General features: G+C 34.1%; 1 protein-coding gene across 5 annotated transcripts; it reads right to left on the minus strand.

Annotated features, from left to right (window-relative positions):
- Positions 1-838: 838 nt before the first annotated feature.
- On the minus strand, positions 839-26,298 carry LOC143253588 (oxysterol-binding protein 1-like). 5 transcript variants are annotated; one of them, XM_076507685.1, is made up of 13 exons: positions 26,252-26,298; positions 25,394-25,560; positions 24,580-24,785; positions 23,025-23,278; positions 16,562-16,739; positions 15,512-15,599; positions 13,278-13,404; positions 11,360-11,560; positions 9,790-10,035; positions 8,117-8,434; positions 4,100-4,269; positions 3,658-3,878; positions 839-3,298 (listed from the first exon to the last, which is right to left on the minus strand). In XM_076507685.1, the coding sequence occupies exons 2-13, from the start codon at positions 25,519-25,521 to the stop codon at positions 3,153-3,155; spliced, it is 2,283 nt and encodes a 760-aa protein (XP_076363800.1). In that variant the 5' UTR covers positions 25,522-25,560; positions 26,252-26,298; the 3' UTR covers positions 839-3,152. The 5 variants fall into 5 exon arrangements, with proteins under 5 accessions (XP_076363800.1, XP_076363797.1, XP_076363798.1 ...); XM_076507682.1 differs by having other exon boundaries at positions 3,658-3,917; XM_076507683.1 differs by lacking the exon at positions 26,252-26,298 and adding an exon at positions 25,928-26,233 and having other exon boundaries at positions 3,658-3,917.
- Between the last annotated feature and the right edge of the window lie 808 nt (positions 26,299-27,106).

Below are 27,106 nucleotides of genomic sequence, written 5' to 3' on the forward strand. Positions count from 1 at the left end.
ACTTTACTGTTATATTATCACTCTTAATGCTGAGCCACATACTCCGATTTCTTGTTCCACCAATGAGAAGTGTACCCCATTGATTTATAATACACTTCAAATCCACAATTACTGAACTAAAGTATGCAGTACTTAATGAGAAAATTATGAAGTGATTCTTACTAAATAATTCATTAAAAAAACAATAGAGAGATTTGCAGTAGAAATATATTTTAATATTTAATAAACAAACTTTTATCCATAGAAGTGGATTATTACAGTTAAACAATGGTTTATATTACAACAATACACCAGCATGAAAAGTTTTCGAAGATGGTGCTTCGTTTATTTTTTAATATCTAAAAGTAACACGAAATGTAACAACTACCATTATCTTTATAGAGTTACACAAACACAGTAAGATGATATTTATGTTGTGAAGGTTCTCATTAGCTTTTAGTGTTCTGTTTTATAACTGTATCAGTCAAGAATCAGAAACTTGGGTTAGTGTTATAAGGGCAGTAACTATACAAACCAACATAAAAAGGTAGTTCATAAACTTACTCAGGTTTTAATTATTAAGTAGGTAAACACCTGACTTTGGTCATATCACCACAGATGTTCTGGAACAATGGAAATACACTTTTAGTGTAAACAGTGTATACTGAAATTTACAGGCAAGAGGCAAGAAACCCTAATGGACAAAACATCACATCTAAGGAAAACTTCAACATTTTCCCCAACATAGTTTATGCAGTTCAGCTGGTGTGTTCTTCCATGGCCATCTAATCCTTGGGTGAAATATGTAAATCATGTATTGTTTGGTTTTAAATCAATGAAAATACTTCATATCAACAGCTTTTATTCCAACATTTATTCGAAACTATAGAATAGAGCTAAAATTGTAAATGTTTACATCATCAAAAATCCAACAGAATTCTATGGCCATGAGAAAGTAGTACCATTAAAAACTGTTGATAAATAACTGATGAATGAAGACAAAATAAAAACTATTTTCAGCACAAATTGCCATCACTGAACAATAGATTAAAACCTCATTGATTTGGATGAGAATGTCTTACAAGTACCACCAATATCAGGTAAGATAAGAAATAATTAATGAAAAAATTATCCCACCAAAGGGAAAAGAAAAGGGAGTAATTTAGGAAATTAGATGCATTTCAAATACTTCACATCTGAAAATGATGCTAACATTATCAGTAGAAAAGCTAACAAGAAAGAAGACAAGGTAATGAAAAGTACCAAAACTTCAGTAAATCTTTTCTTGTAAATTTAACTGAGAACTGTTTATAAAACTTTTCACACCAGAGTGCACTAATGTAACTTTGTGTGTGCAAACCAAGATTAACCTGATAATGACCAACTCCTGTGTCCAAGTTAAACTCAGATTAGCCAATGAAACAGTAGTTTCACACAAATTTAAAATAGTTGAAAATAAATGTTACCTTATTTTTCAATATATATCTACAATCATGTTAGAAACTTAAAATTTTTGTATTCAAGCCCTTTACAAATTTATACAGAAATTTCATTAATGTGGCTTTCAGCTATCTTGTAAAAGACATATTTACATAAAACACAAACTTCAACCAATTAAAACTACTTTGGCTAGGTCTGTCAGCTAACACAAATCAGATTAAGCATTCAAATGCTTAAAACAGAAAGAAAATGAATTTCACTCAAACTGCTGTTTATGAAACAAAATGGGTGTACTTTTACATATTTCAAATAAAATATCACAGAAATGCTTTTAACTAGCATAACTAACATTTACTATAAATTACCTTTATTATGTTGCTTAAAATATTCTGATGATCAAGTTACAAGTTATTACCTACAATTACTTGTGCATCCTAGTTCATACATTGAACACTTCTAAACTGTTGATTTTCTGTGATAAATATTTGTAACTCATATATGCTTTCATATAATACAGATTTTAGCAACAAACATAAATCTTGTGTTTACATTACATTCCATAAAAATAACTTTTTCAATCTTTTGTACGAAAAAATGTTAATAACAGGTTTTTATGTGTAATGTTAGCAAGTTATACGTTGGCTTTGGAACGTGTCGTCCGTATGTGGTTTGTCCAGTATAACAGAAATACATTAAATTGGAAATAAAAATTAGAAATCAAGTCATGTTATTTAACATCAATTAAGATTCTGGCCAGCAACAGAGCAGAAATATTTAATTGTTTTGCACTTTCAACAAGTTTATTTCATTGTGAATATACAGAGTTCACTATCTGTAGTCTACTGACTTTTACAAATTTAAACATAAGAGTTACTTTTATATATATTACTCATTCTATAAGTATCACATACTAGACTTACTTTCCTAGCCATGTATCTAATTTCACAGAAAGCATTTGGGAATTCAACTTTTCATCAACTGGAATATATACAGCCATACATCACTCATGTTTACCAAATCAACATGAAAAAAAAAAGGAAAGTAATTCCCAAGCACATACACTAAATGCAATATTATTTTACACTTCCACCATAAAATAAAATGACAAAACTTCAGGTGACACATGTTAAGTTCCTACAAATTAATTTTTGTTATTCTGTTTGTACGTTTGTTGTTGAATTAAAAAAAACTGAGGATTTGAAAGTTGAAACCAGTTTTTCAAATTAGGCCTCAAAAAACAAGCAATTCAGACCAAACATAAGTGCAAACAAACTATAGATAAACAATCTTTAGAACAGACCAAATGATAAATCACAATTACTGCAAGTTTCTACATTATTTATATTTCTGATAACAGGAGAAATACACCCTTTACTGCTTGCTAATTATTAATTTGCAGTACACTGTAAAGTTTGTTGCCCATCACCATAAACCTACAAAACGTCTGATGTGCCACTTTTAAAAGGTGCATGTATGTATACATTATTTCATCTTACTCCGACATGTAATTTGAAAATCCTCTAAGGAAATTAAGTGTTTCCCAAAATAGTTTAAATGGATTAATCTGTGATAACTTCTAAAGACTTTATTCTATCCAAAACTCTACCATGTACTGCAATCCTCTAGTGAACAATCATGCCATACCAAGCTAACAAAGACAACTGCAGTACTTGGCTATCATGAGACCAAGACTTACTCCTAACAGTCAAAGAATGTATGTACAAACTTTACAATCAAAGGAATATATTTTGGCAGGCACTCCAGTCTTGCTTTTCTTTGCATTCCCAATAATTTCCTTGATAAATATGAACTGGATTGCCAGTGACAGGATCAGTTTCCTTCTTAAACCAGATGGGCTCATAACCAGGGTAGGGACGACCTACACACAAGATGAAATCAGCAGTGGTATCTCTGTGCAAGTAACAGTCTAAATAAAACTTGACTAATTTAGAGTAAAAGTGCTAACACTCTGATACAGTGAATGACACTTAACCAGCCAACAGTTACAATAACACACCACATTGACACTGATACACTAGATGATACTTAACCAACCAACAGTTACAGTAATACACCACGTGGACACTGATACACTAGATGATACTTAACCAGCCAACAGTTACAGTAATACCACCATGTTGACAATGGTACACTAGATGATATTTAACCAGCCAACAATTACAGTAATACACTAGATGATATGTAATCAGACTAAAGTAACATCAGTACAAGTTTTACCTTCGGCAGCTGACAACTCGGCTTCCTGTTCCCGTTTTCGACGAGTAGCCCTCTGCTTTTCTTCCAGCAATACTTTGATCTGGTTAGCTTCATCCCAGAATCCTTCCTCCATGAGCCTCTGGTCGGGGCGAAGTCTGCTATCAGTTGGTGCTACTCCTTCTTCTGGTTCATTTAACTGACAAGCTAGCTCGGTAAAGTTGTACATTTTTTCATATTCCCGTCTAGTGTCGAAGCAAACTTTGACCATTAGATATTTACTACTAATTAAATAAAGAAAACATATCAAAATATAGTAAAAAAATAAATTTAATCAGAGCACATCCATAACTGACTGAAATGAGTAATAATATTGTTAATAGATTTAATTTTAAATTATAATCGTATCTTAGTTAGCTCTCTTGTGGTTGCTAAGACAAAGATGGAGGTTCTAGATCAAACTTACTGGGGCATTGATCTCTTCCACAAGACCTTAGGGGTGGAAGTCTCTAGTAGAGGTTTCCCTCTCACAGATCCCTGACTCCCAATAACTCGAGCTCCTTCAATTTTGTGATCCCAGGTACCTTGGAGTACCCACTTTGCTATACCTTCTTTGTCCGTGACTACACCTGTCACCTGAGTAACAGTAATAACTCTTTAAAAGGTAGTCATATATAAACAACTGTTTATAGACACACAAATAAATGATGGCAGGTTACATACTTACACATAATTCTTCATTTCACAACAAAACCTTACTCTTTAAAGTTTTGTAAAGCAGAAAGTGTAGTTAATCAGTAATATATCTAATTTTTGACCACAGCTCAGAAAACTGCTGTTTTTTCATGTACGAACATTTTAGCTCCTAACTCCATTTATTGATTAATTGGATATCTAATTATAACTTTGGCTGCTGAAGATTACATTTTGTTTATTTAAAAAATAAAACAACAAAAACACCACATTTTAAAGATCACATAAAGCATGTACTTGTTTAGCTGTCACGTGCTTGTTAACTAACATATTTGTTGAACAAATTTAACATGGTTGGTTGGTTGATTTGGTTAATTTTTTTTTGCCACAAAGCAGCTAGGCTTTCTGCATCAAACATCTGGTAAAAATTTAAAGTAAGTTTAGTAAAATTCATAAAAGGAAATTAAGGTTAAACAAAACAAAGTTTAAAAAAAACAAATAGCATAAAACCAATGTTTACATCTAGTCTACAACGTTACGAGAAAAACTACACTAATACAAGTTGTAAAGGACTTTCTGTAGCATGATTGTAATTTTCAAAACTCGCCAAGAAGACTAACAGGTAAGTACAAATACCACTGTCAGTCACCTGAAGTTGGCCTTTCCAGTCCTGGTTTAGAGTTATTTCATGTTATGGCCATTTTCGAGAAGGAAAGTAATAAAAGTTTTAAAAGACTTGTAGCAAAGTTTTAATAATAACTTGTCAGGATGACTGACAGGTAGTTCAAACAGTAGTGTTAGTCACCTGAAGTTGGCCTTTCCAGTCCTGGTTTTGAGTTATTTAACATTACGGCCATTTTCTAATTTCAAATCCAACTAGATGGACTTTGATTCTTAAAAGTAAATCACAATAGAAAAGGTCTAATGTATAAATTAAAAAACTTAAATGACATTAAAAAGATTAATGGCCTTTAAAAAACTAAAATGTTACCACGGTTGACAGTGTCACCATCACCAATAAGACCGTCTAACATTAACCTTGGGATAGAACAAGCTTAAAATGGTGCCATTGTTGAGTCATAATGATGGCAAGAAAGTAAAATGTGGCTTATTGTGACCTGAGTGTTACACAGACAACTCATTAGTGCATCAGTTCCAGATAAAAGAAAATGATGAGTTAAAAAACTGTGACCAATGTGTAGTCTAGTTAGAACAACTTCCTCCTTCCGATCCTTATGGAAGCAAGATGGCCAAAGTCCAATATACGGTTTTATTTGGAAAAGCTTGTTTTTGCATTGCTCAGTCCAAGTCAACTGCCAGTTGGCATGGAGCCAAGCATTGAATATGGGACCACAGTTCATGTATGGAACAGGCACAGCAGTGATAGTGCCAGAGCATATAGATTTAGCTGTGGTGTCAGCAAGGTTGTTCCCGCGAATATCAACATGGCATGGTGTCTAGAAAACTTGGATAGAAGTAGATGTTAAAGAGAAATGAGCCAGTCAGTTTTGAATATCGGCAAGAACTGAGTGTGAACTAATGTGAAGCCAAGATTCCAGGGCCAGTATAGAACTAAGTCAGTCAGTATAAAAAGTGCAGTATGAGTACTGATTAGCTTCTATGTGATCCAGGGCATGAGAAATGGCATACAGTTCAGCAGTGAACACAGAAGCTGTAGAGGGGGTTCTGTGTGCAACCACCGAATCACATCAAACCATGGCAGAGCCATGGTGGGATGGGCTGACCAGTGGATACAGCAATGTTATCCAAAAACAAACCCAATTCACCCAACTGCACCTGGATACAAAGGTCAAATGAAGCAGTGGCAGATCATCTGTTCTGAAAAGGATGGCCCACCAAGGAAAGAAAACAACCACAGGTGGGATGCTTTGATAAGGAACAAAGTTTTGAAACATAAAGACAGTTGCAAACAGCAGAGGTGCAAAGAAGCTCATGAAACTATGTATAAGCTCTGAACTGGTCAAGTTCAGAAAGTCCTGGTGCACAGCCAAAGTCCTTGATGATGAATGGGGTCCAGCATCTTTAAAGCCGAGGTTCTGGCAGAGCCATAGACCAATGACCCATAGTTGAATTTAGCACAGAACATTAATCCGCTCCCCGAGTGGTAGAAGAAAGGACATGGAGGATGTTCAGTGTTCTTGTACATTTGACCCATAGCTGCTTGATGTGTGGTATAAAGGTCATCTTACACTCAAAGATAAGCCTTAAGAACTGTGTCTCAGGGACCACAGGGAGCAGAACCACACTGCTACAGAGTCCAGGATCAGGGTGAATATCCCATTGGCAGCAGAAGTGCAGAAGTGAATGCAAACAGTTTTAGAGAGAGAGAAGTTAAAGCCATATGTTGTGGTCCACTTCAGTAAATTACTGAGGGCAGTCTGTAGCTGCTGCTCAATATACCTTACACTAGATGATTGACATGAGATGTAAAAGTTGTCGACATAGAGACTGTTTGCAACAGTAAGAGGGAGTTGTTCAGTGAAGGCATTAATTTTTATATTGAATAGTGTGACACTCAAAACACAGCCCTGAGGGACTCCAAGTTCCTGTAGAAAAGAAAGGGAAAGTGTCGAACCCACACAAACTTGGAATCTCCTGTCCATTAAAATTTTTTTAATAAAAATGGGCAAATGGCCATGTAATCCACAAATATGGAGGTCTCGCAAAATGCCATATCTCCATGTTGTATCATAAGCTTTCTCAATGTCAAAGAATAATGATACAATATGTTGTTTGAGAAAGGCTTCTCTGATTGATGTTTCAAGTCGAATCAGGTGGTCCATGGTGGAGCTCTGTTGTCGGAACCCACACTGGGTGAAGAGGAGGAGGTTGTTTGATTCGAGGAACCAAACAAGACAAGCATTAACCATCCTGTCTAAGGTCTTACAGAGACAGCTCATCAAAGCAACTGGATGGCAGTTTGAAGGAATCCACCAATATGTTACCAGATCAAAGCTTCTTTAGTGACTTTGAAGACCTAGCAAATTACTCTAGTCCCTTCTCAACGAAAAAGGGGAGATATTTGTCCTAAAGATTTGTCTGAAAGAGAATGTAGGATAAGAAAATGAGGTACAACAGGTGTTCCAGATGTTGAAGACTGCTGCTCAGAATCTTCAAGACGTGGTTGTTTACCTATGGACTGTTTTTTCACTATTTTATTTGGAGGATCCATCATAACAAAAATGAATATTTCTGTGCCCACTGACTCCACCCACCATGGAGCCCTATGAGCGGATGCACTACAGTGTCAAACAAGGACAGTGCAGCAATGCCAGGGTTTCATGAGCACTATACCCAAACACCACCATCAAATACAATGTCCACAACACCTGTTGAGAACATTCAACACTGGTACTTGGTTCACTCCAGCCAACTGACCCAAGGGGTGCCACCCCAAGACTGCCCATCTACAGGAATTCAAGGCCAAAGTGGTGTGTTAGGGTTGGACCCTTCTACCACCAAGATCCTCTCCTCCCCTTAATGGGTCGCCACACATGGCAAACATGTGGGTGGATGTTTAGATCTCAGAGGTGGTAAGTTGAAAAAACAGAACTTTTCCTGGGAGGTCCCCTCACCATGTATAGAAATCTGCACCGTGGGGCAAATTTAACATATATGAAAAGAGAGGAAAAATATTATACACTCATTTTTTAATGAAACAATTAACACAAAATGTCTAAAAGTGTTAATTTCGGAGTAGCCTAAAACATGCCCAAGCATCTAATTTATGTTAGAAGTGAATCTAATAAATATCTAATTAAACTCTTACCTTCCGTGGTGTCTCACGAGAGAAGTAGCTATATGGTATGAACTTCAAATGACATTTATCACCGGTCGTGTGATTTACAATGTCCATCTCACCATGGTGATCCACCCACAACTTTCCTACAATGATATTGTGGACAGTGGTGGTAACCTTCCGCCAAGTGTAGTGATGACCTGTGCTAGCAAACACTAGATGAGCAATACCTAAGGGAATAATTTGAAGATATTTTCCTCTGAACTTACTAGACATGCTAAATTCCTGCCAACATGTCCAGCTTCTTCCTTCACAGTACTGGGCCAGCATTGGTGGATGGTGACTAACCTGATGATCAGTAATGTGCAAGAAAAACAAAAACCATTGTATCATACTTCAATCATAGCACTGTTTGGTTATTATCCTAACATAAAATTTTATTATTTTTAAGATCTAGTTCAGTAAAGTTTTCAGTGTATGAGACTGTTCTAAGTTTCAATGTTTTTATTTTTATCCAGTAAATTTTCAAGCATTTTATTGTATTTTAAATGACATATGGTCACATTTTGAAATATTTATGGTGTAACATAAAAGAACAATTTTTCTTTTAATATTGGGGTTATCTGAAACAAGATGTTGTAATGCTGCAATATGAGAAGTCAGGTGTACGTTAATTTATTATTAGCACAAAGTTAATGGTAATAAATGTCTTTAATTCAATGTTTACATGTAAAGAAATTCACAAATGGAGAAAAATATTGTTGATCAGATCATGAGTTCTGTGTGTAACTGTTTATTTCCTCATCATCTAGAAAACAAAATATAATTCTGAGAACCTATGACCTAAAATCAGATTACATCATTTCACTTTTAACCTCTTACAATGGTGTTTCATTCTTGTTTCATTCTATATCCAGTTTTCATCACTTCATTCAAACTCATGTAAGCCAAATAACAAGACAGAACCAAATGAGCACTGTTTATAAAGATGTTTCACAGCATGGGAAACTGGTGACTAATTACACTCAAGTACTTCATTTAACTTAATTGTTTTCTTTGAGGAATTTAATCTCCAGTATCTACCTGTGATTAACTTATCAAACAAGTTATTACAATATACTGGAAAAAGAATCAGTCAATTTTTAAACATTCTCCATTTAATTGACAGCTGTACACAGTGTGATGTTAATCATCAAATATTTCTTCTAGATTACAGCCTTTTCCTGTAGCTGAGAATAGAATTAGATCTGATATTACAGACAACAGTATATTCAGGAAGAAGATTTATTATATTTCTATGCATTCTTAACAGTGTTCTCTGTATACTAATTTCTACTTCATGTCAACACTTCTTTAAGTTAAAAGCAATTAATATGTGTTAATAATGATTCATTGCAAGAAGAAGTTGCAGAAATAGAGCTCACGGTTTTAACAACAATTTCTTTAGTAAAACAGTTGTTTGGACAAGGGTATATGAGGGCTATCTGCAATAGCTATTCCTAATTTTAAAGTAAAAGATTGGAGAGAAGGTAGCAAATAGATACCAATAAAATTTGTCAGGATTTAACCACCACTATTAAAACACAACCATGGCTCAACATGTGTAACATAACATTTTTAAATGTATTTTTGGTAGTGATTTGATGTGAACCACAGTCTGCCATAGTAACCATTAGACACAAGTAATAATTAAGGAAACCTACCTGCTCTGAAAAGCACCTCCAACCATAATCATCAGTTCGATCACATTCATAGGTTTCACCCAGTAGAGGGTTGAAAGGTTTCCCAGACCTGTTGCTTGTGGTAGCATAAGATGATATGGTGTAAGCTGCAATGTACGCCATTTGCTCATAGCTATCTTCCATTTTTGCAGCTTTGTCTAACAGCTCAGAATATTCATACTCCTCTGTAAGTCTTTGTAACGTAGAAAGTGGCTCATTGAAATTCACCTATCAGAAATTAATCTAACTTGTCACGTAACATATACATTGGTATTAGATGTTTCTCAGCTGCTGTAAGTTCATGTGAAATGTTTTCATAAAAACAACATATTGGAGTACTGTTTTGAATCCCATGGATCTGAGGAACCAACAAAGGGACTATCTGTTTATTATAACGATCAATTCTGTAGTTAAGTACAAAGTTATATTGTTACATTTCCAAACAATATGTTTTGCTGTGGTACTCGTAATGTTAAAAAAACAATTCTGATCTGCCCTTCAAGCTTACTTAATCCTATTTTTTTATGAATTAGCAGAGGAAAGGTACAATATTTGCATGGAAGGTGACAACTTAACTTTTCAATTGTTACAGATTCAATAACATGAATTCTAATGTTCTCCATAACATATGTCTCATTCTTAATGTTTTGATTTTTAAGGGCTAAAAATTTCTGACTATACTTAAATCTTCTACTGAAAAACTAGGTAAAGAACTGGAATTTTTCATTAATACTCCTATATTTGAAATGGTTTAGAAAATTGAATGTCATTTTATTAGGTTTTAAATAATGCTTGTAACAAGAAAAATAATTAACAGACAACTTGCTTAGCAACATGTTACTGTTCAGACTTAAGTATCACAAGCTAATAAATGATTTTTTTCTAAAGGCTGAATTTTGGAAGTGTTTCAATTTGTTCAATAAATTTACCATTATTCTTAGTGCTATGACAGCATTTTCATGTTCCATTCCGAGTCCTTGGTTTTTGTTAACTAGGAATTTGTTACACCTTGACCCACCTTGAAAGTGTGAAACAATACATACTGTAACTTTAAATGTATTAAGTGTTAATGCATACTGTGTGAAGTGTGAAACTACAAATACTGTAACTTTAAAGGTACTCAGAATTTTTATTCACAAAACGTGGGAAGAATTTAGTAAATGTTATGCAAAAACTATGTTAGTATAAACTATTCCTGAACACATTTAAACAGTAATCTAGGGTAGACTGTGGTCATCCATTCTAATAATTTAAACAATCTGAAAACAATGTGCAAAAAAACTTGCAACACTAAGCACTTTCTAAGCATGCTCCTGATAAAAGACTCTCTTGAAAACTATTCGAAATTTTTACTTATAAAATTTTTATAATCATTTTGTAAAGGTTTAAGGAATTTAGAATATTACACAATAATAAACATAACAGTTGGTTTGGTATCTCAACTTTTCTGATTGTCAAGCAAGTGAGACTTCAGTCATAAAGTGTGAAATTAATTTCTACCATTAACTACATTTTGTTTTTCAAATCAAGAAGAAAAGTGTGTAAAGCTTACAGGCATCGGAATTTTTGTCAGTTCTTTTCCAATACAATTTTTCATAATGGACCACAAACTAAGACTGTAGTTTGGCCTTTCAGGAATGCTGGTTCTATGTTTGTGTTTCCCTTTACTTCCCATTTCTTCATGCTGTTCAAAGGATCCATTCTCAGATTTTTCACACATCCAAGAAGGCTTGTTAGTATCATGAGATTCATCCTGAAAATAATTACACAAATTTATATGTTACAAAGTTTTGTAATATTACATGAAGAACTTAGTTTACTTGAATAAAACCTGGAATAATGTAACAAACGACAGCATTTACCAACTTTTAATTTAAATTTTCCAAACCAGTGACCTTTGAAATCAAGAAGATCTCATGAAATCACAAACATTTCACCATTTTAATTATATGATATGTTTAATGATGAATACTTGAAACAGTTTAACAGAATCTGATAAAACTGTAGCTAAAACTTTCTTTTTTTCATTAAGGGCTGGATTATTTTCCTTTCAATTGTGTACGTTATAATGATTTTATGTTCAGTATTAAAATTTTGTCTCTGCTCTTGAGATAAACAAGTAACTAAGTTTTATCTGTATTATTCAGAAATAGAACTAGTTCAGTTTTGACATTATTATCCAAACATAAAAGTAACTGAGTTTAAAATTTATTCTCCATAAACACAAGTCACTAAGCTGTTTTTAAAAATAAAAAGTAATAACATATCAGTCATTTGTAGGGATTAAGATTAAAAAAAACAAACCTTTAAAGGGTTTAAGATACCATAAAACTAACCCAAGAATGGATAAATTAGGCATAACAACTAAAATAGATAATGAAAAAAACAGGATCTTTTTAATATCATTGGAGCTTACAGCAACATTCTATCAAAACCCTATCAATGACAAGATTAAAAAAAACTGTGGAAAGTAATGTATTTAGATAATAAACCCACACATAAAAACAGTTTTACTGTCACATAAGATATCCAGCTACAAATAGATGACTGATAAGAACTCAACATTACCATAAAGATAAATTACTTATCTATTGAGACATTACTAAACTCCTGATTAATCCAACTAATTATATAGTTTGGTTACAGACAAAACATTGTACAGATTTTTAACCAGATCATCTGTTTTGGTGCAAAGATTTAACTGGATATTACAGAATAAGTAAGTACGTGGTACATCATAGCTAACACTGTAAAGAACTCCACATTAGTTTGTAGGTTTAGAACAGAACAATATTATGAAGAAAATAACAGTTTTGGCCATTAGTAATAACACAGGCTACAAATCTTAACTTCATAAAAGTTGTTTTGGCTTTAATAATGGATTTTCCATAATTTAGCTATGCAGATTGTAAAAATAATATTCATTTTTTTCTATCAAGAAAGAAATTTTTACAAATTGGTAAAAAACACATACTTAAATCAAATTATTATTTCCTTTACCACAATGAACATTTTATTATGCTTGGTTTATAGATCCAATTTCAATGAAAACGATCCATATGTTTTAAAATACATGATATGTTTGTGAAAACTCTGTACATGATGAAGAAAAATGGATATTTTCAGTTTCAGCATACTGGAATTACTGTAGAACATGTAAAAATTAAGATTGTTTGTTTGTTTTTCATATAGCAAAGCCACAAAGGGCTATCTGCTCAGCCCACCGAGGGGAATCGAACCCCTGATTTTAGCGTTGTAAAAAAATTAAGATAATGAAACCATTGTAGGCTTGTGTTATTTCTTTATTAATTTCTAAAATGATTTATATTAGACATAAATTATTTAACTTTTGTCTAATATCTAACCGTTATTTCCAGCTCACACAAAATGTTTAGAATTATTAAAGTTCCTAAGAGTATTACAAAATAAAAATGAAGTTTGTCGTTCCATTCACCAAATATTTTACTTGCCTGGTTGCTCCTCCTTCTGGTTATAACCCGAGCTTCTTCACTCTCTAAATCTGTATCAGACTCTGATGAAGCTCCATCTCCATAGCCCTGCCCCTCACTCTGAAGACTCATGCCACTGCACGTTCGGCTAGAGAAAAAAAAACAACAACAACAAATCTTAAGTTCCAGCACCCCAAGTTGATGGATTCTCTAACTTTCTAAAAATCCAACAGCAAAGAACAAATGTGAAATGAAAGAATTGGCACATTTGAAGGAAGCAGGTTAATATATTGGTAGAAAATGAAGAATAACAGTTACTGTAGGAGTAACATGCTGTGTTAGTAGCAGTTGGTCACCAAATGAAAAATCACACTTCTTAGAAAAAATATGTACTGGGCTTATTATTTATTCTGTTCCTTAATGGGTTTTTTTTTCAAGGAGACAAGTGTATAATAGTATTTCAATCACACTATGTCCATCATATTCATTGCTAACAATCTTTGTATAGAGCTAAGTGCACTGTTGGCAATGGTTATGATGGACAAAATATGGTTGAAATACTATTGCATACTCTTCTTATAATCAAGCTTATAAAAGATGTTCACACTTATAAAAAGTGCAAAAATTGTTTGGTAATGCAAAACGTGCTTATGAACACTTTCTACCTTTAACAGGAATAAAGTTCACATCATTAAGGAATTATTTCACCCCTTATTCTTACAGCTCACTCTACCTACAGTTAATTAATTTTCAAGCTAACATATCTGAAGTTGTAAGTGTAATGCGAAAAATACCGTGTTTTAGGCCTAAAGAGCAGGTTTTGTGTTTTACTTTTATAATACTGAAGATCTCTAAAATAAAACTTAACCTATCTATTACAGCAGCTCACTACAAGAACCGACAGATTAACTCACCAATGGGTGTTAATTACCTGTAAAAGAACCAATTAACTGAATTTTGATCATGTCAATTAATGTTATAAAAGTAATCAAATGTTATAAACTGAAACCAGTCTTTCTGATAATCTCAACTATCCAAGTAATATGAGTAAAATATTTCTAACTGTGTTTGATTAATTCAAAGTTGTTCAACATGATTAGTGTCTTCACAACAATCAACTAACTGAAACCTCTACCACATACAGAGACCACTATATCATCACTACAAACAACACTATAGAATGATGTAAATGCAGAATGGAATACCACTGTTCGGTTTTATATTACGTTCATCCTTTCATTCTAAATGTAAAATTAAATAATATTTTGTATCCAAAACTTTTACACTGCTTTGTAAACACAACCATGTAGCATTATGTGCCTCAAACAAACACGAACAACATGTGGCATTACGTACCTCAAACAAACATGCAGTGTTATATAATTCAAACAAACATATATTTCTGGTATTATCTACTTTACTTCAGACTTCTATTTTATGTAACCAAGTTTTCTTAGCTTTGATCAAACTTTAATGAAATTAAAAAGATACAATTTAATGGTTAGCATCAGTTTACCACACAAGAGCCTAGTTTTGTTATTAGTCAAATAAGCTAAAGTTTTCACACTCAGTTTATAAGTGATTCTATGTTCTTTACTTGAAAAGTTAACTCATCATTTAAAATATTAATTCTTATCTAAAATCAACTGAACAAACTCATTGATATGCAACTTATTTTGTATTTATATTTTCCAGATTTGATACTTTCCAAATGCTGTTTAAAAAGGAGTTTTCAAATATGAAGAACCAATAAAGCTTGTTAAGCACACACACACACAATGCACAAAGTGAACATCAACGTATGCACTGTGCCCACTACAGGAATAGAAACCAAAATTTTATGATCTTCAGCTCTCAAGCTTACACATGTACATTTACTGAAATGAAAAAAAAAAGCATTTACAGAAGTAAGTAACTGTTGAAAAGATGGCAGACTCTATTAGCACACTAGTACACACATGTATAACTTAAGCTAATTCAGAAAGGATGAGGTTAAGTTCAGGTTAACCACACAATCCTACTGACATCTCACATTTAAAAGACTATTTGTTATTCAACAATATACACAACATAAAATATTTTCAAATAACTACAAGTTGTTACATAGCATTTTTATAAACACGTTTTTTCTCTCTCTTATCAATAATTACTAAAATATACATTTAACAAATTCAAAAATTTATATGAAACTATTAATGAGTTTTGAAAAACCTTTCTACATAAAATACTTTATGAAAACTTATTCCAGGACTTACCGATGTCCCTTTCCCGGTAAAGTTACTAAAAACTCTCCAGTTGCATGTTCTTCAGCATCATAGAATTCATCATCATCAGAGTAAGTAGCTAGACAACAAAACAGTTATGTCGGGTTCTTGTCATGATGCATCCCAGTAAACACAGCCTGTTCTTAGTTAAATCTCATTAGTAATAACAGTTGAACTAACCATATTATGTACTGTAAAAAATTTAGTAGCTTACAAAATGGTATTAGATCTCACTACATTTACAAATGAACACTGAATTATATATAAAACACTGTGTTTACATCCAATTACTATGGTCTTTAAACATTCATTTGAAACATTTTCTTTATTTGTCATGACGACTATAAGTCAATTTAAATATGCAGTTTAGACTGAATGGAAGAAAGTAATGTTTTAGTTACAAGTAAAGCATAAAATTTTCTGTTTTCATAAAACTATGATGCTTATATCATGGACAAGTAAGTTTGGTTTGTTTTGAATTTCGCATAAAGCTACTCGAGGGCTATCTGTGCAAGCCGTCCCTAATTTAGCAGTGTAAGACTAGAGGGAAGGCAGCTGGTCATCACCACCCACCATCAACTCTTGGGCTAGTCTTTTACCAACAAATAGTGGGATTGACAGTCACATTACAACATCCCACGGCTGGGAGGGCGAGCATGTTTGGCGCAACGGGAATGCAAACCCACGACCATCAGATTACGAGTCGCACTCCTTAACACACTTGTCCAATGGCCCGGTATGGCCAAGCAAGAAACATTTACAAATAATAAAAACTCATAATGTGAAATAATTCAAATCTTTATAACAAGAAGTTTCAAAAAGAAACAAATATGTACTAATAACAATTCAGAGGCAAAACTATTATTAGTCACACAACTCGTTTTTCTAAACTCATTTCTAAAATAACAACCTCAAAGACTAACAGACTCCTCTGACTGTTGACAACCTTTTTCCAAAATAATTTCTCAGTTGACTGTCCCATAGGACTGACAAATCTCTGACAAGCTGCACAACCCTTCTTTAAAACTAGAAGCAACTCACCCACAGGGCTAAGAGTTCCTTTTGTTGCTTCTTTAGCAATCTGTTCTAGATGCGAGTGTTGCTTGGCCAGTTGTTCAACCATCTCTTCTAAATGAATACGCTGCTCATGTTCATACTGTAACATTTTTTGCCACTTCTGAAGTTGAGACTGAGCTAGTTGAAGACATTCAGAACAAGCCTAGAGAAATGTTTCAAAACTCAATACAACCAATAACTCAGATTTAACTAAAATGAAGTGTACCAATACTTATTGAATGCTGACTTTCTTGTGTTATTAAAAAGTTATAACTTAATTATTTTTATCCAAAATTAATAGTTGTCAAATCATAAATCAACTTTACAATTAAAGACATGAAAAGGTTTAGGGCCAAAAACACTGTTTGCAGTGAGGATACCTACATAATCACTGAAAATCATAGAATATTTTTGCATTTTGCCTGTTAAAAATAATTATAATTATTTTTCTATCATTTTAACAGCTCTTCTGGTAGAAGTTATAATTACATTCAACATCTGAGACTAAAATATTCCAGTATAACAGTAAGTATAAAAAGAACTTTAAATCAAACTGCACTGACATTTTCTACATTCAGACAAAAGAAATAAAAGAAAAACTATATAAGTACAATATTTCTTCTTTTAATATAAAAACAAACATCCAAGTTGGTTTACTAATAATTTTCATACTCAGTACAAAGTAAACAAATGCCCTTCAATTGAATCAGATATTAAACATCTTAAGAAATAATACTGTCATTTGATATTTTTGTATAGCATGTAGCCTCTTTTACACATGAAGTAGTACATGTATTACATCACTAACATACTGGAATGTTTATTAAGATAATAAAAAGAAGAAAGACCAATTTAATTTCTAAACATGGTATAAAAACCACACTATTACACTTTGTTTACTAGGTATAATGTTTATGTAAACAATGCAAGTCAGATGATGGCTTTTTAATTTTCAAGTTACAGAGAATTAGTATGTTGTTCAGTGACATTCCTGGTTGAAAATTAAAGTACATTATAAATGGATTAAATATCCATAAACTACTTCAACACTAATGCCAAGCATATATTATAAATACGTCAATGTTACATTATGTTTCATCGTACTTTTGAAGTAAGAAATAAGGTTAACGGTAACTTTTGTTACCTAAAATAATAGCCTAATCAATTGAGGGGAAACAAGAGTCACCCCCCCCCCTCTGCAAGAACATACAGAAGCCACTTTTCAATACTGTGTGTAGACACTATTTTGTGAGAAATTTATTGTTTGCTTTGACAATATTTTGAAGGTGAGCCAACCATGCAATCCTTAGAAGTTAAGGTATTAAAGTACATCAACAATTTGAGAGTCAACAGCTACATCTTGATGTATATAGAAGTATTAAAGTACAGGTGGGATGCTGTGGTAAGGATCAAAGTTTTGAAGCATACAAAGACCCACAGTTGAATTTCAATCGAATAAGAGCACGATATACCTTTAGCACAGAACATTGATAAGCTCCCCATATGATTGAAGAGAGTGGACACACAGGATGTTCAGTGCTCTTGTACATTTGACCTGTAGCTGTTTGATGTGTGGTATAAGGGTCAGCTTACAGTCAAAGATAAACCTTAAGAACTTTGTCTCAGGGACCACAGGTAGCACAACTTCACTGACATGGAGTTCAGGATCAGGGTGAAAACCCCTTTGGCAGCAAAAATGCATACAAAGCTTTAGAGAGAGAGGAGATAAAACTGTTTGTTGTAGTCCACTTCAGTAAACAATTGAGGTCAGTCTGCAGCTGCTGCTCAATATACTTCAAGTTCGACTATTGACATGAGATGCAAAAGTCATCAGCATAGAGCCTGTTTGCAACAGTAAGAGAGTTGTTCAGTGATGGCATTAATCTTTATACTGAAAAGTGTGACACTCAAAAGACAGCTCTGAGGGATTCCAAGTTCATGTAGAAAAGAATGAGAAAGTGTTAAACCCACACAAATTTGGAATCATCTGTCCCTTCAAATATTTTTAACAAAAATGGGCAAATGATCACGTAACCCATATAAATGAAGGTCTCGCAAAATGACATACCTCCATGTTGTATCATAAGTCTTCTCAATGTCAAAGAATATTGATACAAGATGTTGTTTGAGAAAGGCTTCTCTGATTGACATTTCAAGTTGAATTAGGTAGTCCATGGTGGAGTGCTCTCGTCAGAACCCACACTGAGTAGGTGAGAGGAGGTTGTTTGATTCAAGGAACCAAACATGACAAATATTAACTGTCCTCTGTTAGGCCTTACAGAGACAGCTCGTCAAATTGGATGGTAGTTTGAAGGAATCTTGGGATCCTTCCTAGGCTTAGAGAAAGGCAGGACAATAGCCCAGCACCAGGCATTAGGAAAAATATTATCCTGCCAGATCCAATTAAAAACAATCAGAAGAGTAGCAAGGGAAGCAGGAGAGAGATGGTGCAGCATTTCGTAGTGTACATCATCAGGTCCAACCAATGTACTGTCAGACGAATGAAGAGCCAGTTTGAGTTCCAACAGCATAAAGAGATGATTATACTCACAAAGACAATCAGCTTGAAAGGAAAGAGGTGACCACTCTTCCCAACTCATGAGGGCTAAGAAGGTGGAGGAAGAAGCAAAAGTGCTTGATATCTGGCAAAAGCTTTCACTGAGAGTATCAACTACTTCCTGGCCATCAAAGAGCAAGATCAAGAGGGGGACAATTATATTGCCCACTGCCCTTTCGAATCTTGTTCCATATAACTTTGGAACTGGAGATAGAATATATGCTAATTGTTAAATTAATCCAGGAGTCCTTCTGGCTTTGACACCTTACCCACTGAGCATGTGCATGGGCTTGTTGGAAAGCGATGCGGCTTGACAATATGAGATACCTACAAAAAGTATCCCAGACCCATTTTTAGCCTTCTGTGCCAGGTGGCAAGCAGGATTCCACCACAGAAGAGGATATCATGGAAAACATGTCAAGCTTTTAGGAATACATTGATCAGCTGCCTCTATAGTATAATCAGTCACTGCTGCCACACAGTTGTCTATTGATGGCAGGATAAACTTCTGCAGAAGCAGTGAAAGAGGGTCAGATTGCTTGATCCAGCTTTCATTGGGGCACATGGGTCGAGTGGTATCAACCACGGCCAGTCTTTCTCAAAATTACAGGAAAATGATCACTACCTCGTGAGTTATTGTCAACCCTCCATGAAAAGTGGGAGAACAGTGAAGAGGAGCAAACTGAGTAAAAGACTTCATGAAAATAAGTATAAGAACCAGTATTGAAGAGAGACAGGTTGTGATCAGAGAGCATACACTTTACGGAACAACCCCTCCCATCAATATCAGCACTTCCCCAGAGGGGATGATGCCCATTAAAGTCCCAATGAAATAAAACGGGAGACAGCAGCTGTTCAATGAGAGCATTAAGGTCTGATTGATCATAGGTCTCTCCATACAACAGGTGGATGGAACAAACAGTGATGGTACGAACCATGGAAACACGAATGGCTACGGCCTTCAAAGGTGTGTCAAGTAGCAAAGAAAGGGTGGCACATGCTGATCAACCAACAGTGCCACCCCTCCATGCACTAGTCCATTATACAGCTTGTTATTTATGTACAAAGAAAACTGCTGAAAGGTGACTGTATTGACAAGTTTCAAAAATGTTTCCTGTGAGGACAGGCATACAGGATGGTAAGAAGCAATCAGTGTTTTGATGTTATTCAGATGAGAACATAAACCTCAACAGTTCCATTGTATCAAAGTAGCCATTTTTACTTATGTGTAGGTGAATTGGGTAGGGAGCCCTTCTGTTTACGACCAAGTCTTTTTTCTTTATCTTTATTCGAGGGAAGTCTATCGACATCCATGGATCCTGCCCTGGGTAAATTGGACAGGTTTTGTTGTTGGAAGAGGATTCCAGTGACTGAGGATGTGAACGAATGATCTCTTTGCATCTTGGGGTAGGAGAAGAAGATGTTCCTGAGAAAATGCTCATACCTGGAACCAAAGGAAGTGGATCTTGGGATTTCCCAGAATTAATGTTAGGGACAGACATAGGCATTGACGTTGATTCATCAACTTTTTTAACCATGGAGATCAAAAGACTTCATATGATTCTTTTGGAGGCACAGAGAGATCCATCTGCACTCCCACTGTAGTAGTGGAAAAAAGTACAGCAGCATACATCCGAGATGAAGTAGTGAACAGCAACTTTCGAGCCTCAGAATAAGTAATGTTTTGAATCGTTTTCAAATGCTGCACCTCTTTTTCTTCCAACCATTTAGGGCAAGAATGAAAGTAGGATGGGCAAGAGCCATTACAACAGAGGCAATGAGGGTCTCATTACTCTCATGTGCATTGTGGTCCTTGCCACCACAAGGAGCACATGCCATGATGTCTTTGAGTGACTGAACCATTGACAATGGAAGAATCTGAGATAGTTTAGAATGTATGTCTCTACCTTGAAATTAAGATAATCTGCCTTGATGGTGGCAGATGGATGCAGTGATGTATATGTTAAAATGAGGACATTGGTCAGCATCATAATTCCATCTTCACGGGTGGAGATATGCCTCACTGCAAAAACTCCATGGATGGAGAAACCGGCAAGAATCTCTGATTCGGGGGTGTTCTTCTAATCCCTCTCAACAATAACTACTCATGACAAATTCAAAGTAACAAGAAGTGTAACCTCAATAGGTATATCCCCAATTACCTTTGAATTCAAGAGGAGTTCACTGTGTTGAGATATGGATGTTTCCATCAATATGTCACCAGATCGAAGCTTTTTTACTGACTTTAGAGAGCCAGCAAGTCTGTCTAGTCCCTTCTAAATGAAAAAGGGAAACATTTGCCCTAAAGTTTGTCTGAAAGAAAATGTAGGGTAAGAAAATGAGGTACAACAGGTGTTAAAGATGTTGAAGAGTGCTGCTCAGAATCTTCAAGACAAGGTTGTTTACCAATGGACTGTTTTTCACTATTTTATTTAAGTTTTTATTTGAAGAATCCATAATAAAAAATGGGAAATGTTGGTACCCACTGACCCCACCCACCATGAAGCCCTACGAGGGAAAGTGCTACAGTGCCAAACAAGGACACTGCCATAATGCCAGGGTTTCTTGAGCACTAGACTCAAACACCAGCATCAGACACAATGTCCACAACACCTGCAAAACTTGTACTTGGTTGACCTTAACCCAAGTGGACCAGCCAATTGACCTTACGGGGTTACCAAAAAGTTGCCCATCTACAGAAATTCAAGGCTAAAGTGGTGTGTTAGTGTTGGACTGCTCAACCATCAGGATCCTCTCCTCACCTTCACGGATCACCACGAACAGCAAAGATGTGGGTGGATGTTTAGATCCTAGAGGAGGTAAACTGAAAAAACTGAACCTTCTCTGGGAGGTCCCCTCACCACACCGAGGGATTGTTCAGTGTGACTGGATTACTTAGGTATGAATAACACCTACTGTTATAATGACCCTACAGATGAAAGGGTGAACACGTTCAGTGTTACTTGATTACCTGGGTATGAATCACACCTAATATTATAATGACCCTGCAGATGAATGGGCGAATACATTCAGTGTAACTGGATTACCTACTGTATTAAACATGTTTTGAGCAAACACAGCAGATATAAATACAGTCAATGTTTTCAACTCTACTGTTACTAAGTTGTTCAGATTTGAATATCAGTAAATATCAGGGCAACAGACATAGTGCTAAAAGAAACTATGGTTTCTAGATAGTTCAAAATACCCAATGAGTGTGTGTTAATGTTGAAATCCTTTAGTTTGTGTAAGTTCTTACAAACGTTGCAAGATGTTTTCTGAGATACAAAGTTACATCACATTCAAAATTAGGATGTGCACACAACCCCACAAAACCACTTATAATTTTAACAATGAAGAAAAATAAGATGCAATACTTAAAAATATAACAAGTTTTTTAATACAATAACAAAAGCTTCTCATTAGCCATAATTTTCTTATATTTCTTATAAGAAATGTTATAATTAATCAAGTTGGTTAAAGTGTTACTTAACAGCTAAAACAAAATATTTGTTGGAAGTTTGAGAAAAACCTCAAACTAAGAAAAGCAAATATTTATTGATAGTTGTTAATATCACAAAAGTCGGTGTTGAGTAGAAATATTAATTTAAGTAGCAGTAGAATAATTTTAAATGCTCAAATCAAATCACATGAATAAATCAAGGTTATATGTTAATGCTATCAGAAGAAACATTTGGAATGCATCTAAAAATACCTTGAATTCCTTAAGTAAATTACACAACAGGAAAGCCATGATTTATTTTACTGACAGAGTAGATTTGGCAACATTTCCAAAATATCATATGTAGCTTTTATTCACTGTCAGGTTATATATTTCATGGTTTGCCTTACCAACATTATGGAATAGCTATATGGAAGTCAAGTACTTACGTTAATCATTGCATTTGACGTAATGCGAAACAGAGTAGCTCTTTCGTTGACAGCTTTGACTTTAGCTGTTGAATCAGAGCCACTTTCTAACTGTTCAAGTTCTGTAAGAGAACGCTGCAAGGCTGTGCCATGCTTGATGATAAGATTATTACAAGTAGTTAAGTCTTCCAGTTTGGCACTAAGCAACTTTAACATCGTCTGTAGTTCGTTCTTGTCTGAACGAGTAGGGACCAAATTGTAGTCATCTTCATCTTCTAAAGAAGTTATTAAAGCAAAGACACATCAGTTCAAGTGTTCCAAAGCCATGAACAAACACAGAATTGTACCAAAACCCTAAGTGGTGCATCCTAAGCATACCTATTATATCCAAATATGTATTTAATCAAAAATAATGTAAGCATTAAGCCACAACAAAAGTAAGCAGGTTATCACCGAGAAAAACTTTCCATCTCACAATAATAAGTAAGTGTTCTCGATACTGTTGAGTTGGTAAGGAAACCGTTCTGAAAGTTTTGTTACATTCCTTTTTAGATACTTGTTAAACCTTTCTGTAGATATTGATGTCAACATACACTGTTCTTGAGGTAAAACTTACACCACTTGACTATGTCATAAAAACAATATAATGTTTCTAATTACCTACAGTCCTATACTACTTGTTAGAACAGCTCTTTCTTTTTCTTTTACTCAAAAAACATTATGGCTGCTTTGGTAGGAAATTCATTTGTCCCATATCTGTATTCCAAAGAGTAGATGAATTTCACAAACTTGTTAAAGGAAAATGGCATACATTTGTTTTAAATCATAAACTGAAGAATCATTACTGAGTAGGAACAGTGTCTGTTCACAAGAGAATTAACTCAGTATACTTACAAAGATAAATGTTACAGAACTGTTATTTATTCACAACTGAGACAGAACATACCTTACATGTACACGTGTACTGGCTGACATACCCATTCAGTGCATAGAGAACACTTAGGAGTATCTGGTCAGTGGCAATCTGAGTGCTGACCAACCTACATTAAAGATGAGTAGAAGTGAACAGAACAGTATGGAAAAAATATATGGGTTGAATGGACTAGGGCATGACACTGTTGGGTCAATTACAAATGCTGACCCTATCTGTCATTCCTGGTGGCTCTAATGGAGTATGCCAACTTTGTTGAAATTGTTCACAAATCTTAAGTTATAACAACCAGGCAGAGAAGAGGACTTAGGGGTCATGCTAACTCGACTGAGATCAGTTAAAAAAGTATAAACATAAAAAAACAAACACACAGGCAAACCTTCATTCATGTCATTACATATATTCACACAAACACATTCCTCACTCCTTCCTTACATTTATTAGTACCTGATGAACAATAAAAGTACTGGCTTCCTCATAAACACTTCACTCTGAATATTAAATCAAAATAAGTTACCGATTCAACCAATCAAACAGTATAGACAAAAACTACATAAATAAAAGGTTTAAAGGTATATCCTACAATACACTAGTAGTAAAACTATAACATAAGCTTCCACATGTAGAGACAAGATTCCTACTAACCTGATTCCGTAATACGAATTGCTCTGGCTTTTGCAAGTTCCAGGGCAGTGACCCACCTCTGGCGTTCAATCTCATTAGCCGCTTTGAGGTGGAAAGTTTGGGTTCCACCATTGGATATTATAAAGTTGGAAGAATCAACAGTATGGATGACAGCACTCACTAGGCTAATGGTTCCTCTACAGGAATGAGCCATTTCTGCTTGGTTCCTGGAAATCATTAAAACAATATCAAACACCTGTTCACTACAATGAATAATATTTTAATGTCAAAGGTACAATATTCAAAACTAATAAACTTGTATGTGAATCACAGCCTAATGAATTACAAATTATAATTACCTTCCAATACATTTCCCAAAAACATCTGTAAACAGTAACAGTTTAAATTTGCAGTAGATACGGTGTATTCAAAACAATTCACTCCTCAACAATAAATATTTTATGATCTATCAGATATAGCAATAAAATGTTTACCTATTAAAATCTTTAATATATCTAACAGTCTGAAGTAAGACACTATACATTACTTTTACTCTCAAGTACAGACTTCACCATGATTGCAAACGATTTTAGAATAAAAAAATGTGTTAAGGGAATAATTTCAAGGCTTAGAAACTTAAACTAGGAACAAATACATGACATCATGGGAAATGTTTAAAGCTGTCTTTCTGCAGCTTCAAGCAATTTTATCAGATTATTTACAAAATTATTGATGTTATCAAAACAAAAATATAAGAATTTTCTGCTTTTAAAGCAGTAAATTGACACTTCAACCTTTAACATGTGACACACGTCACTTTAACAAACTTAATCACCTGTAGTATGACAATAGTCCATTTGAAAGGACAAACCAACGTTTCTGATATCCTTTTAAATAATTTGTCCATTTGTGTAACCAACCCTTCATCTCAGCTTCTTGTTGCTGAGGCTTCAAGTCTCCCATTCTGGTGATGTTTCCCAAATGAAACACAGTTTCCAGTGCCTGGATGAAAACACAAAACCACTGTTCTCTTAACAAGATATTAAAATAAACTAATGTACTCAGAAAAAAAACAAACTATATTTATGAAACTTTATTTATAACTATTACTTCTAATAGAAAAGAAAGTCACATTTATCGATTCAAAATTGATAGTGTAACTATTAAGAATGTTTACTATAATTTAAGAAAATAAAAGAGAGAGATAAACCACTAATAATGTAACAAACACCATTTTTATTTATTAGTACATACAAATAATTAAATGTTTTGGAATGAAGATATACCACTTACAAGCTACAAAGCAATAGGATTGAAAATTTTAAACATAAATGAAAAGTATTCAATCATAAGATTATTTTCTTCACACTTTTGTGGGCGACGTGGAATAACTCCCATAAAAACAATCTGTCGTTATTAAAAATGGAAATGTTACATACTTTTTTAAAATAGAAATTTAACATAAAATTAAATAGTAAACTATGTCAACAATTACATCCTAAATTAACTGGTTCAAATTTTAAGTTTCAAATAAAGTGTAATTTTTAATTAATCGCTTTCTTCAGTCAGATTACACGATTAAGGTACTAAAACTTCTAACTTGTATATGATGTCAAACCTAACAGAAAACTACAAGCACTGATAAGTTAGAACTCTAAAACACATTTAAGACATACAACCTTCACCTACTAACCCTAACAATAGCACGAAAATTAGGCTTGTAGAGTGTTACGAATATATTTAACGTGCTTACCGCTAGAGGAAATTTTTTAATACACACACATATATAGACATGGTTAAAAACAAATTTAAGTAAAAACAGAAAACTATTTGACAATGTAAATAAATATTCACGCGCACAGACACAAATGTATATCATTTGTAATCAGAAGAAAAACAAATACGATAATAAACAGCTAACTCGGCTGATTATGGTTAACACATGGTGGATAATTATCCCTTGTCTTGTATTCAATATTTGTATATATGCTGTCCAGACTCCTAATTAGCCTCATTACCAGCTACAATATAATGTTTAGACGACTTACGTGAATTTCCAGTCGCATTACCTTTTCCTCAACCATAGTAATTACTAATTAACGTATTTCCATTTAAATCGTAACATTAATTTGAATTGTAAAAACCTTCATGCATCACCTTACAACTTGAATAGTTAAAGATCGTCTACCATGTGTTGACCAAATGCATCAAATGATCTAAATCTTTCTGTAAGTGTGCAGCATCTTTGATGCGATTAACCTCCCAAAAATCTTAATGTCATCAATATTTTGTTAATCATTCCAAAGTCAATATCATTAATATAAATCACAAATAGCAGAAGACGTAGAACAGAGCCTTGAGACCCACCGCTTGTAACTGTGATCCAGTCAGATCTAACTCCATTTATTTTTACTTTTTATTTTCTACTCTCCAGTTAATTTTCTACCTAATTTAATAACCTTTCCCCATGCACTTGTAGGTTTGATTTTTGCATCAAGTCTTTTGTGAGGCACCTTCTGAAAGCAAAGCCACATTGAGTTCTCTATTA

This window comes from Tachypleus tridentatus, chromosome 6 (assembly GCF_004210375.1).
Source record: "Tachypleus tridentatus isolate NWPU-2018 chromosome 6, ASM421037v1, whole genome shotgun sequence".
Classification (NCBI taxonomy): domain Eukaryota; kingdom Metazoa; phylum Arthropoda; class Merostomata; order Xiphosura; family Limulidae; genus Tachypleus; species Tachypleus tridentatus.